General features: G+C 56.3%; 1 protein-coding gene across 1 annotated transcript in view; it reads right to left on the reverse strand.

Moving 5' to 3' along the window:
* The window catches only part of SEMA4B (semaphorin 4B), a 44,228-nt gene that overhangs the window by 8,093 nt on the left and 22,590 nt on the right, over nt 1-13,545 (reverse strand). The window contains exons 3-8 of the mRNA XM_036355587.1: nt 4,803-4,966; nt 4,559-4,621; nt 1,986-2,084; nt 1,450-1,561; nt 1,136-1,249; nt 843-994 (exon numbers count right to left, since the gene is read on the reverse strand). Of these exons, the coding sequence (XP_036211480.1) occupies nt 843-994; nt 1,136-1,249; nt 1,450-1,561; nt 1,986-2,084; nt 4,559-4,621; nt 4,803-4,966 (704 nt within the window). The remainder of the gene's footprint in view (nt 1-842; nt 995-1,135; nt 1,250-1,449; nt 1,562-1,985; nt 2,085-4,558; nt 4,622-4,802; nt 4,967-13,545) is intronic.

The following is a 13,545-nucleotide window of genomic DNA, read 5'->3' on the forward strand; positions in this document are numbered from 1 at the left end:
AAGATTAGCAAGGAACCTTCTAGAATGTTAAAAATGGTCACTTCTTATGGTGGGGCGATAGGAATCTATACTAATCAAAGGGTAATATGCTAATTAGACCACACGTTCTTCTGGACAAAGCTATGGCGGCGGGGCCAAGGCAGAGGCAGTTAGGGGTGATCAGGCCAGCAGGGGAGACCAGTTAGGGCAATCAGGCCAGCAGGGGAGAGCAGTTAGGGTGATCAGGCAGACAGGCACGCAAGCGGTTAGGAGCCAGTGGTCTCGGATTGCGAGAGGAATGTCCGACTGCCGATTTAGGCCTGATCCCGCAGGGGGCAGTCGGACATCCCCCGAGGGGTCCTGGATTGGAGAGGGTGCAGGCAGGGCTGAGGGACACCCCCCGCCACCCCCGCGAACGAATTTCGTGCACCGGGCCTCTAGTATAACATAATATTCAACCACATGCCTAAAAGCTTTATGTGGATTTAGTCCACACGACAACCTGAGTCAGGTGTGGTTCTTGCTCCCATTGCACACACCAGGGAGCTGTAACTGAGCAGGTGGGGGGGGTGCCAGGTTCACATGACCAGCAGGGGCTGGCTGAGCAGCAGGCAGCCTGGCACCAGAGGCTTGCCTCTGTACCGCGATGCTATGCTGCCTCTCTATCGTGTGATGTCTGTGTGCGCGTTCCTGTTCTGTAGCTCGCGTAAGAGGAAACAATACGAGGTATTTTGATTTAAAGGCCGTGAGCTAAGCCATTCCTCCTGGAGGACAAGAGAAGGTCACAGAAGCAGGACCTCCTGGCGTTTCCTGACCCCGGACTGGGGGAGCCTTTGGAGGCTCGGGGGGGCACCCCCTCTCACCTTGCAGATGCGGGCGATGCGGGACACAATGGTGTTCTCAAAGAACTCAAACTCCTGGCCCGTCTCGCTGAAGAAGAAGTAGATCTTGTCATCGTCCCCTTGCAAGCTGCCCAGGCTCTCGGGAATGTAGGCCGAGGCTACAAACGCTGGGTCTGTGGGAGCCGGCAAGGAACACAGAGTCAGCCCAGGAATCCCAAACAAGCGAGACTCTGTTCTCAGGCCCTTGGGGGCGGGGGGGCACCCTTCCCAGGGCCCCTGGGCCTGCCCATGGGTGGGCGGTAGGAGGGCTTCACCTTGGAGCCAGTTGAGGGAGCCCTCGGTCTTGATGGGGCGGCGGCTCTGGCTCCGGGAGATGGCCGGGTCATTCCCCTGGAAGTTGCCGACTGTCCCAGTATAGAGCTCGCCATCTGCCAAGAAAACATTCCCATGGGAACGGCCTCTCGGCAGGGCCTCCTCCCCCCACACAGGCCTGCAATGACCCCAGCTCTGCCCACTTCACTTGGGGTGCACAGAGGAGGGAGCAGGAACCCCAGGGCAGCCCAAGGTCACACCTGCGCATCACCCCCCGATGGAGCCTCAACAAGGCCATCCTGCCCCCAATACTCACCAACCATTAGGGCCGTGGACTTGAAATTGGGGTCAAAGGGGCAACGGCCCTTGCCATCTTCCAGGAGGACATTCCCCGCCTTGTCCTGTGCCAGCGTGAAGTTCTCCACACTCTATGGGGGAGCAGACGGGGGGGCTCAGGGGCACACCAGGGCAGGGGTGGGCTCTGCAGGAAAGGCGGGGGATGCTGGGAAGGGCAACTCAGAGGGGGAGCGGGTGGGGGCAGAGGTCAGACAGGCTGTCCTCCCCATCCTAGTGCTCAGGGCACAGTGACCTCTGCGGTGGGCACCAGAAGTCCCAGGTGGCAGAGGGGATCTACAGGGCGTGCGCGGTGGGCCAGCCAGGATCGTGGCGCCTGGGCGATTGCATGTGCTCCTCCTTCAGCTGGGGCTGGGCCACGGGCTCCTGGAGCCCAGAGCTACCAAGAAGCCTCGCTGGGACCTGCCCTTCGCCAGGGGGCGGTGCTGGAGAGCAGCTCTCTGGGGCCGAAATCGGGGAGATTCGGGGCCTGCGGGGGGCGGGGGGACGGGCACTCACGATGTAGGCGCAGAGCGGGCTGAAGGCACCCGTGCCGCAGGTGAACAGGTGGCTGCTGTTGAGTGACAGGAGGATCTTGATGTAGTTCTGACAGTCGCGCTGGGGAAAGAGGGGCAGGATGTCAGGCTCAAGCCAGCCGCCAGGGGGCACCACTGATACCCAAGGCCAGGGCTGGGGGTGAGGCCTCAAATCTGGACCGGACTGAGCCCACCAAGGACCACAAATGTGTGTAGGTGGGACCTCGGGGCTCAGCCAGCTCTGTGGCCGGCAGCCTTTAGTTCCGTCTGGGGTGAGGCACGGAAATGCCTCCTCTTGGGCGGCCTTGGCCCCTGAAGGTCCTCAGTGCAAACCGATGGTCCCTCCCAGCCCACATGGGGAGGGGGCCACAGCCCAGAGCAGGAGACACTCAGCCTAAAGCCCGGCCCCAGGCTCACGGGCAGCCTCTGAGAGCGTCTAATAGCGTCTTCACCCTCTGATAGCTCCCCAAATCTTTCTCATCTGAGGTCTTTCCTTTTCATGAATGGCAACTCCACCCGCTCGGCTGCTGAGGCCCCAAACCTCCCGGCCAGCCTCCAAGTCCCACCTCGCACACCCGGCATTTTCCCATCGGGAGACACCACCTTCTCAATACATCGGGAATCTGACCAGGCCTCCCTCCCTGGTCCAGGCCATCAGCACCTCCCCTCCCTCGCTGGTCTCCCTCCCTCGTCCTCGCCGCATGGAGGCCACTGTCCGCCACTCCTGACGAACGCCAGGCCAGGCCACTCCTCTGCTCGGCCCTCCCGTGGTTCCCCAAACACCCCACTCGGAGTGAAACCCACAGGCCCGCTCCTCCTGCAGGTGCCCCCTGTCCACTCCCTCACCGCCTTCTCCTCTTGGCTCAAATGGCACTTTTTTTTTTTGAAGGAAGTGTGTAACCAGACTACCTTTTACATTGACCGATTCTTGCCTGTTGTTCTTTCTTCTCTTTCACAATTGAATCTCCAGTGTCTAAAAGTGCCTGGGCACAGAGCAGGTGCTGCCCAGCCAGTGTGGCTCAGTGGCTGGACCTATGAGCGATGATCCCCTGGTCAAGGGCACATGCCCGGGTTGTGGGCTGGATCCCCAGTGGGGGGCATGCAGGAGGCAGCCGATCAATGATTCTCTCTCATCATTGATATTTCTATCTCTCTCTCCCTCTCCAAAATCAATAATAAAAAAAATATATACATATACATACATATACATATATAGTGGGGCCTTGACTTACGAGTTTAATTCGTTCCGTGACTGAGCTCGTAACTCAAATTACTCGTATGTCAAATCTTAAAGTGAACGAGTGAGACACTCGATGCTGGGCTGATGATGTGGCGTTCACTGTGATGTTCGCTGCGCCAACTAGCGGTGGGGTATCTGAAGCTGGCTCGTAACCGGAATTTTAGCTCGCAACTCAAAGCAAAAAATCGGCCGAGAGACAGCTGGTATCTCGAAAAACTCGTTAGTCGGGACACTCGTAAGTCAAGGCCCCACTGTATATATATATAATTTTTTTTAGAAGATATTATGTGCAGAATGAAAGAAGTCAGGGTGTCAGCACTTGAACCTGGGTCTCGATCCCAAGTCCGGTGCTCTTCTGCCGTCTCCTTAGCTGACCCCGCTGCACTCAGGACCAGCGGCCTCTGGGAATAGTGGGGAGTCCTCCAGAAGAACCCCCGGGACTAGATGAGACCCGCACCCATTGGTCTGGCCAAAGCCAAACGAGGATCTGTCAGACCTGCCACATCAGGCACCATGTGCAGAGGGACACGATAGCTGTCCCCACCCAGTCGCTGCTCCTGCCGGAAGCTCACGTTTATCTGGCACTTATTTTGTCCCAGGTGCCTTATTCCTATGACCTCACTGAATCCTCACTTATGGTGGGTACAGTGAGGCAGGCATCACTATCCCCGTTTTATTTATTTTATTTTTTAATATATTTTTATTGATTTCAGCCGAGACCGGTTTGGCTCAGTGGATAGAGCGTCGGCCTGCGGACTGAAAGATCCCGGGTTCGATTCCGGTCGGGGGCATGTACCTGGGTTGCGGGCATATCCCCAGTGGGGGATGTGCAGGAGGCAGCTGGTCGATGTTTCTCTCTCATCGATGTTTCTAACTCTCTATCTCTCTCCCTTCCTCTCTGTAAAAAATCAATAAAATATATATTTAAAAAAATATATATATATATATATTTATTGATTTCAGAAAGGAAGGGAGAGGGAGATACCCTGCACGCCCCCCACTGGGGGATCAAGACTGCAACCTGGGCATGTGCCCTGACCGGGAATTAAACCATGACCTCCTGGTTCATGGGTCGATGCTCAACCACTGAGCCACGCCGGCCGGGCTACTATCCCCATTTTACAGATGGGAACACTAAGGCCCAGAGCGGCAAATCTACTGGTCCAAGATTCAGAGCCAGGTCTGGACATCTCAGAAGCCTGTGCCCGCCCACCACAGCCAGCTGCACCTGCTCCCACTCCTGCTTCCGTCCCGGGTCCAGGACTACCGCCCTCCATCCCACCTGCAGCCCAGGCCGCCTTCAGGTCCCGGCTCACCTGTGGGTCCTTGCCCTTGAAGCTGCACTGGTATTTCCTCTCGGCATCTGCGCTCCACAGCAGCTGGGGAACGAGGCAGCAGGTGAGTGTGCATGTAGGAATGGAGGGTCCGCCCCCCACCACCCCCAACTCCTTTCCCCTCTCTGCTTGCATCATCCCCGGACCCAGGAGGTCAGTCTTCCTGTCCGCCTTCCCCACTGCCACCCTCTGCCCAGCTTCCACAGCCCCGGGCATCGTCTCTCACCTCCTGGTACTCCCCGCCTGGCAGGAAGCTGGCGCTGCTATTGAGCGCGAAGAGGGCCTCTCGGGCCCCCACGTACAGGGTCTCCCCGTCCCTGCTCAGCAGAAGGGCCGTGTAGTTGGAGACGTTTTCAGCTTGGAATCTGAAGGATGGTCGCTCTTCAGAGTCTGGGGAGAGGAAGATGGACATTAGCTGGGGGCCACCCCTCCCACAAAACACCAACTTCTAGAACCAACCAACATAGGTCAGCAAGGCAGTGGGTGGCAAGGGGCCGAGGACAAGGGGACCAGGCTTACAGGGAGCAGCATTCCCGCCTCGCAAACACTGTGCAAGAAACAAAGGCACGAAGATGAACGGAAAAGAATGTTAATTGTCTAAAAAAAAATCGAAACCACCTCCATGTCCCAGTACGGGGGGGGCTGGGTGTGAAAATCAACCCTCATACTTCATGGGACAGAACACAAGCAAATGGCAAAAACGATGCTTTTTCAGAAGCCCCAGAAAAACAAGCAAAGTTTCATAAGAAAGGCCTGGTCAAAATATGACGGGGACGTCCCTAGCTGGCTTGGCTCAGCGGATAGAGCGTCGGCCTGCGGACCGAAGGGTCCCAGGATCGATTCTGGTCAAGGGCATGTACTTTGGTTGCAGGATCCTCCCTGGCCCGGGCCCTAGTCGGGGTGCGTGCAGGAGGCAACCCGACGATGGGTTTCTCTCACATCGATGTTTCTCTCTGTCTTTCCCTCTCTCTTCCACTCTTCCTAAAATCAATGGAAAAATATCCTCGGGTGAGGATTAAAAAAATAAAATAAAATAAAATGACGGGAACTAAAATACGAAGTGATGGTTTTTGAGCCCGTGTCAGAATACAAGGAAGGAGAGGGACTGCACACTCTCCTTTGCGTGGCATCAGACCCAGAGAGAAGGCCTGGCAAGCACCATGCACCCCTCGGCCCCTCAGTGACCACCAGGATGCCCGGGCAACGTGTGGCTGTGAAACAGGACATTCATGTTCTCAACCTTGGCCTTAGGAGCCTGAGCCTATGACAGACAGACACCGACGCTGGGGACGCGGGCAGTTAGGAAACTGGAGTCTCTCTCGTCCTCTGAGAGCAAAGGGCCACAAGACACCGTCAGCGATGACGGGGACAAGGTACTGAGGGTTATGCCTATTAATTTAAACCGCAAAGGTAACCAAAGAGAGTGGCAGGAAACGTTTGGAGGAGGCGGGGAAGGGTCTGAGTGCTAGATAGCCTTATTTCTTGCTTTTTAAAAATTTTTACATATATTTTTATTGATTTCAGAGAGGAAGGGAGAGAGAAACATCAATGATGAGAGAGAATCATTGATCGGCTGCCTCCTGCACGCTCCCTACTGGGGATCGAGCCCACAACCCAGGTATGTGCCCTGACCGGGAATCGAACCGTGACCTCCTGGTTCGTGGGTCGACACTCAACCACTGAGCCACACCGGCCGGACTAGACAGCCTTATTTCTTATCAGCAGCAAATCAGATAAGCCAAGAATAGGGATATAAGCATTTTACTAATGTACACAGAGAAAACCACTGTGTAACAAGAAGTGTAAGTGACAAAGGTTGCCCCTTTTAACCGGGCCTGGGACTGCGGAAGAGTGAGGCAGTTGTTGCTTTTCACAGCAAGGCCTATACTTAAAAAAATTATGTGCATGTACCCTTTTATTATTATTATTGATTTCAGAGAGGAAGGGAGAGGGAGAGAGAGAGAGAGAAACATCAATGATGAGAGAGAATCATCGATTGGCTGCCTCCTTGCATGCCCCCTATTGGGAATAGAGCCCAGCATGTGCCCTTGACCGGAATCGAACCTGGGACCCTTCAATCCATAGGCTGACGCTCTATCCACTGAGCCAAACCAGCTAGGGCACATGCATGTACTTTGATATAAATTTTAAAGATCTTTCATTGTTATAGAATATGTAATGACAAGGAAATATACTAATGACATACCACTAAGTGAAACTAGGTTATAAAGTAGTATGTCTTGTTAGATTCTATTTTTTTGTATATGGGAAAAATATAAATATAGAGAAAAAAATCTGGAAGAATGAGTCACTGAAATACTGAAGAGTGGTAGCCCAGGTAGGATTATAGGGAATTTCTTTTCCTTTTTCACGCATTATCATTTTTGGATGTTACAGGTTGGACTTGGGTGATGCACAAGAAATGCATCAGAGCCCTAGCTGGTCTGGCTCAGTGGATAGAGCTTTCTCCTGCAGGCTGAAGGGTCCCGGGTTCAATTCCGGTCAAGGGCACATGCCTGGGTTGCGGGCTCAATCCCCAGTAGGGGCCATGCAGGAGGCAGCTAATCAATGATTCTCTCTCATCATTGATGTTTCTCCCTCTCTTCCCCTCTCTTCCTCTCTGAAATCAATAAAAATACGTATTTTTTAAAAAAGAAATACATTAAAGAGGAGTACCAGGGCACCATTTGTGCTTGGAGTGACTCACAGATTTGCAGAGAAATTATTCTAAAAATTCTAAGCAGCTGATATGAAAAGGAAAACAAGCAGAAAGCAGCCACCCTGCCCAACCTCCGGCGTCTCCTAACTGACCGGTGGATTATGACCACGCAAACATATGCAGTCTCATGAAGCAGAGGAAGCAGAAGGCCGGCCACATGCCAACAGAGCGGCTGGGAAGACGGCGTTGTGGGCGTTTCCACGGGGAGCGATTTTACATACCCCCAGCCTGGTTCCACAAGAGTGAGGAAAACACAAAGGAAAGAAGGGAATGAAACATCAACACTAAAAATCGGGCGCAGAGGAGAACAAAACAAATCTGAAGAAAACATCGACTCCAGTGAGGAAGGAGAGATTCCCATAAGCAGGTCATAGGTCCGCACACATATAGTGCCGAGCCTCCCAGTGGCCAAGGAGAAAAGGGAAATGAGACTACCTCATCCTCGCTGTCCAAGAGGAGGAACACGTACCAGCAACAAGCCTCCCACCTGGAACCGGAGTCGGAACTGAGTTGCAGGGGCAATGCACAGGGGAGAGTCCTGCCTTAACATTCAAGAGCCCGAACTCAGCTGCCGAAACCACGCAGGGCAGCTGTGGTTGGAGCTTTTAAGGCCTCTCTTTAAACTCCTACGTCCAGCATCACATTCCTGACTCCTCGCCACTTTCTATGGGCACTTTACACGCTGGGAGGCCCAAGGGACGTTTCCAACACAAACCTCCCGCTTCTCACAACCAAAACTTCCCAACACGTTGGATCCCAATGATGTTGCTCATGCTTCAGGCCAATGAGCCGATGAGCTGACCTTTCTGTGCTCTGCGCCTGCAAAGAACCGACCCCCACTCAAGAGTGCCCTCCTGTTGGCCACCAGAGGTCCACTTGGGAAGGCGCCATGCTCAATGTGCTGTAGATATGAACTCTTTGCATACGCACAACATACCCCAGGAGGTAGGGACTGCTATTCTCCCCACTTTGCAAACGAAGAAATCAAAGCTCAGAGAGATGAAGCAACATACACAAAGCCACGCCGAAAAAAATGAGTCTGCAGGGGGAGGCTGGCTCAGAAGGTCTCCTTCCTGAACCATTCAGTCTGCCAGCTGCATGGTGTGGCCAAATCACCCGGAAGATTTATTTATTTATTTATTAAGTATATTCTTATTGATTTCAGAGAGGAAGGGAGAGGGAGAAATAGAAACATCAATGAAGAGAATCATGCATCGGCTGCCTCCTGCATGCGCCACACTGGGGATCCAGCCCGCAACTCGGGCATGTGCCCCGACCGGGATTTGAACCGTGGCCTCCTGGTTCATGGGTTGACGATCTACCCCTGAGCCACGCCGGGCACTCCAGCTCCAATGCCGTGGGCCTGGGACGGGGCCTAAAAATGTGCAGTTTGACAAGCTCGGTGATTGTGGAGGAGAAGGCCCAAGGACCACAGTTTGAGAAGCGCATACGGTCTTCTGTAAGGCAGTGTACATGTCACCTCACTTGGCTTGGGTTTTCTCATAGGCATCACGGGGATAATGCAAAAAAAGACTCCCAGCAGCCTCATGAGGAGCCAGTGAGACGAGGGCAAGTGGCTGGCATCCCTCCATGGTCCTTAAGCAAGGGCTGGCCCTAATGTGCCCAGGCCCGCCTGCCTGCAGAGGGGGACTTCCTAGTAAGTCTGGACAGGAGGCTGCTCTTGGCATCTGCCCAGATAATACAGAGATGTCAAAGGTCATCAGAGATAAAAGCTGAAGTCCAGGTGGCAGCTCGGCCCCACTCAGGCCTGGAAGGGAGGGGGAAATTGCCAAGGGTCACGCAGACAGAGCACAGCCGGCTGGAGGGGCAGCCCGGGCGCCAGCTGCTCATCCGGGTCCAGCCCAGCTCTCCACACAGCCAGCTGCTCCAGGGGCCCGCACCTTCTCCAGGTGCACTGGGAGCACAGGGACACACGGCACAGGGACACAAACGCCTCAGAGAACTGAGTGAAGGGCCCCTCACACCACAGCTTCCCACTCTGGGGGCACTCCTCCTGCGCCCCCCTGCCCTGGGCCTCCCAGACTCAAAGTCCTGAAGCTCTTGTCCCCCATGGTCCCCCTGCCCTGGGCCGGCTTCCTAACTGGAGTCCCAATGAGACAAATCAAGAGCTCTAGCCAGTTTGGCTCAGTGGATATAGCATTGGCCTGCGGATCGAAGGGTCCCGGGTTCGAGTCCGGTCAAGGGCATGTACCTTGGTTGCAGGCTCCTCCCCGGCCCGGGCCCTGATTAGGGCATGTGCAGGAGGCAACCAATCGATGTGTTTCTCTCACATCGATGTTTCTCTGTCTCTCTCCCTCTCTCTTCCACTCTCCCTAAAAATCAATGGAAAAATATCCTCAAGTGAGGATTAACCAAAACAAACAAAACAACACACACACACAAAAAAAACAAATCAGGAGTGCAGACTGTAGAAGCGGAGACCTGGGTTCAAATCCTGCCTCTGGCACTCACGAGCCCTCTGCCACCAGGACAAGCCATTTAACGTCTTGCAGCCTCACTTTCCTTATCTGTAAAATGGGGATAATAGCACCTCGCCTCATGGGGCTGTTATGAGAAGGAACGAGATTACGCACGTAAATAACAACACACATAATGAGCCACGTTTGCTGACTGCTTACTCCCAACGACCGCGCGCACGCTACCCACCCAGTGCTGGCTGCTGGCGCGGCGTCTGGCACACGACCAGCGCTCGAGTGGATCAAAAACAAAAGCCCAGAGCCCTGCAGGAAAATCCAGCCCGGCCAGCCGGCCGGGGGAGCAGGGCGGAGGGAGAAGCCTCCCTCGTCCTCCTCCTGCGTAATTAAAACACTGGCGCCCAGTGATGCCAACCCAGGCCTGCACCTGGTCACACGGAGCCCAGGCCAGTCTCAGGGCATCAGCTGCGAGGCGGGGAGGCGAGGGTCAGCCACGCGCGCACATGTGTGTGAGCTGGTCCCTGCTCCGTGGCGCTCTGAGTGATGGTCTCACCCGGGTGGCCAGTGCCTGGTCCCCTCGAGTCACAGCACAGACGTCTGTGTGGGCCCTGCCTGAGCTTGCCCGTGTGTGTGTGTGTGTGTGTGTGTGTGTGTGTGTGTGTGTGTGTCTGCGCCCCACCGCAGGGCTTGCCTGTGCTTGTGTGTTCGCTCCGGGGTGCCGTTTGTGCAGAGGTGACAGGGAGGGGGTGCCTGGGCGCTCGGCTCCCCGGGGCGCCGGCACACACACCTGGGGGCCGCTCTTAGCTGCTGCGTGTGATGGCGGGTGCCTCGCTGGGCCATCCTCATCCCCTACGAGCGGGTCAGCCCAGCACCCAGGCCGCCTGAGGCTCTGGCCGGTTTCCCAGGTGGGACGAAACCTTTGCCTCCATCCTGCAGACCTGAGCCGGGGGCTGTGCAGGGCTCCCAGGAGGCCGGATGGGGGTGACGTGAAGCTGGGTATGTCAGAGACACCTGCAGGGCCCACTCCCCTACCCCGAGCCGGGGTATCGGCAGGAAGTGATGCGGAGACAACTCAGTCCCCAGCCCCATCTGGAGGCTCACCTTGCCTGTGACTCAGCCGGAAGCGGGGAGCCTCTGGAGTGAGACGGGAATAGGATCAGCACCTCCCCCACCCCAGGAGGTCCCCACCCAGGCCAGCAGGGCATGACTCAGAGCCCCACCCCACCTTTCTCCCCTCGGCGGCTCCTGGTACCACACCGCTGACCTGGCCCTCACGTCTCACCCTCCACAGGCCCCGGCAGGAGGAGGCCGGCGGCAACTACCAGCTTCCAGGGCAGTCAGAGCCGGGAAGGTGTCCCCAGCGGGGGTGGCAGTCCCTTCTCCCTCAGCTGGAACCGCAAAGTCCCAGAGGCTCTGGGCCCCGCAACAGTCCGGGGGAGCCTCCCAGATGCTCAGCAGGCGCACCTGCTCCCCAGGACGCGCTCTGGACCCTTGGACCCGCTGTGCCAGCAGCAGCAGCAGCAGCAGTGCCTCTGGGGCGGGGACGCTGACTCAGGGATGAGGGCAGCCAGCGACCTCGACACACATCCTCCCTCCGCACTGCCCCAGCGCTGAGCAGGGCAGCCTGCTGGGCCAGAAGCAGTGGGCACACTCTGCCCTCACCCAACAGGGAAGTGGGGGGCAGGGGGGTGACTGAGGTCACCAAGAGAGAGGAAGGAAGGCAAGGAGCCCAGCTCATGGCATCCAGTGTTCCAGGGCAGGTACACGAAGGTCCCTGCTATCGCCCCCACCGAGTAGGCCCTGCCCAGCCCCTCCCAGACCTCCCGGTGCCCATCTGGCCAGGGCGCCCTAACCCGGGACCTGTCATGAGCCCCAGCACCTGGGAGCCTGCTCTCCCACCCCCCACCCAGGATCCTCCGCTGGGGGCTGGCTGCTTCATGACCCCTCTCTCCTGAAGTCTCCACTTTTCCTAAGGAAATTGGGGCCCCCAGGCGTAAACTCCCCGACTCCTCAGAGCCTGAGCTCTGTGCCATTAACCTCTGCCTCACAGAAAGCGGGTTTTTCCTTCAATATTTACCCCAGAAATAAGCGTGCCTCCCTCCTCCCCTTTCTCAGCCAAAACCCTTCCAAGAGCCGGCGGCGCCGTCTCCATCTCTCCATCTCCGACCTCCCACTCACTGCAGTCAGGCCTCCACCAGCCCCGCGCACGCCAGGACCCACTGCCAGAGCCCAGGCACCCAGGGGCACGGCCTCTGTGGCACGTGGCCGTGGCCCCATGGAGGTCCTGTCTTTGGGTGTCTGCCACACCAGCCCCAAGGTCACTTCCTGCCCCTGCCCCCCCCAGGAGCTAAGGGCCTGCGGTGGCACTACCTAAGCACGTAGAATGACCAGCGCCTGTGATCCTGGCAAGGTCGCCGTGACACAGGCGTCACCACCTGCATTTTTCAGACTAGAGGACCCAGGCACGAGGGAGGTAACGTGCGCAGGTTCCCGCTGGAAGAGTCGGGGAGCTGGGCTTTGAACCTGGGCTGCTGGCTCCAGGGCTGCGTTCCAACCACCCTGCAGCCTCTCCAGGGTTTGCTTTTTTAAAAAAAGTATTTTTTCACTGATTTCAGAGAGGAAGGGAGAGGAGGAAAAGAGAGAGAAACATCGATGATGAGAGAGAATCACGGATCGGCTGCCTCCTGCACGCCCCACACTGGGGATGGAGCCCACAACCTGGGCATGTGCCCTGACTGGGAATCGAACTGTGAGCTGATTCCTGGGTCGACACTCAACCACTGAGCCACACTGGCTGGGCTCCAGGGTTCATTCTTGAATGTCCTTGTTCCCTGGTGCCTGCCCTTGGCCCCCACATCCACGCCCAGTGCTTCAATGAACCGGACGCTGGTAACTCCCAGAGCTCTTCATCCAGCCAAGATCTTCCTCCAACATGCCACTGCGGGGCCCCTCCCTCCTGCCCCCTCTTCAGCCTGGGGTCTCTGTGGCACCACAGTCCCAGCTGCAAACCTTGCACTGTACTTCCTTCCTCCCGCCCTGTCACCCAAGGACATCCGATCCACAATCAAATCCTGCCAATGTTTCCTGCTCAGCGTTTTCCAAACGTATTCCCATCACTGTGCCCAAAATCATCCCCGTGCAGAACCAGGCCAGCACCCGCCCACCCCGGCCTCTGCAGCAGCCTCGCCCAGCTGGCTCTGCCCCCAGCCCCGTGGCTCCACCGAGGCCAGAGGGCTCCAGGGGACCTGTCACTGTCCTGGGTAAACCCTCAACCGTGCCCCACTGTCCAAGCCCCTGACTCACCAGCCCTTGCACGTCCCCCTCCCCACCTGGAAGGCCCTTCCTTTTTTTTTTTTTTTTAATATTTTTATTGTTTTCAGAAAGGAAGGGAGAAGGAGAGAGATAGAAACATCAATGATGAGAGTGAATCACTGAGCGGCTGCCTTCTGCACACCCCACACTGGGGATCAAGGCCACAACCTGGGCATGTGTCCTGACTGGGAATCGAACCGTGACCTCCTGGTTCATAGGTCAATGATCAACCACTGAGCCATGCTGGCTGAGCATGGAAGACCTTCCTTTTGACCTACTCCTACTCATCTGTCAAGACTCAGTTTCTTCTACTCCATGAGGTCTTCCTAAATCCCCAGCTGGGCAAGGGCCCCTTCTCTGTGCCCACATTTCCCTTGCACAGCTCCCCGATGCAATGGCCACACAGTTTCACCATGATGGGCTTTCCATCTATTCCATGAAGCTGACTGTGCCTTGAGGACCAACTATCTTATTCCTATTTATAGCCCACTAGAGGCCTGGTG

The sequence above is a fragment of the Myotis myotis genome, unplaced genomic scaffold (genome assembly GCF_014108235.1).
Source record: "Myotis myotis isolate mMyoMyo1 unplaced genomic scaffold, mMyoMyo1.p scaffold_m19_p_23, whole genome shotgun sequence".
Classification (NCBI taxonomy): Eukaryota; Metazoa; Chordata; class Mammalia; order Chiroptera; family Vespertilionidae; genus Myotis; species Myotis myotis.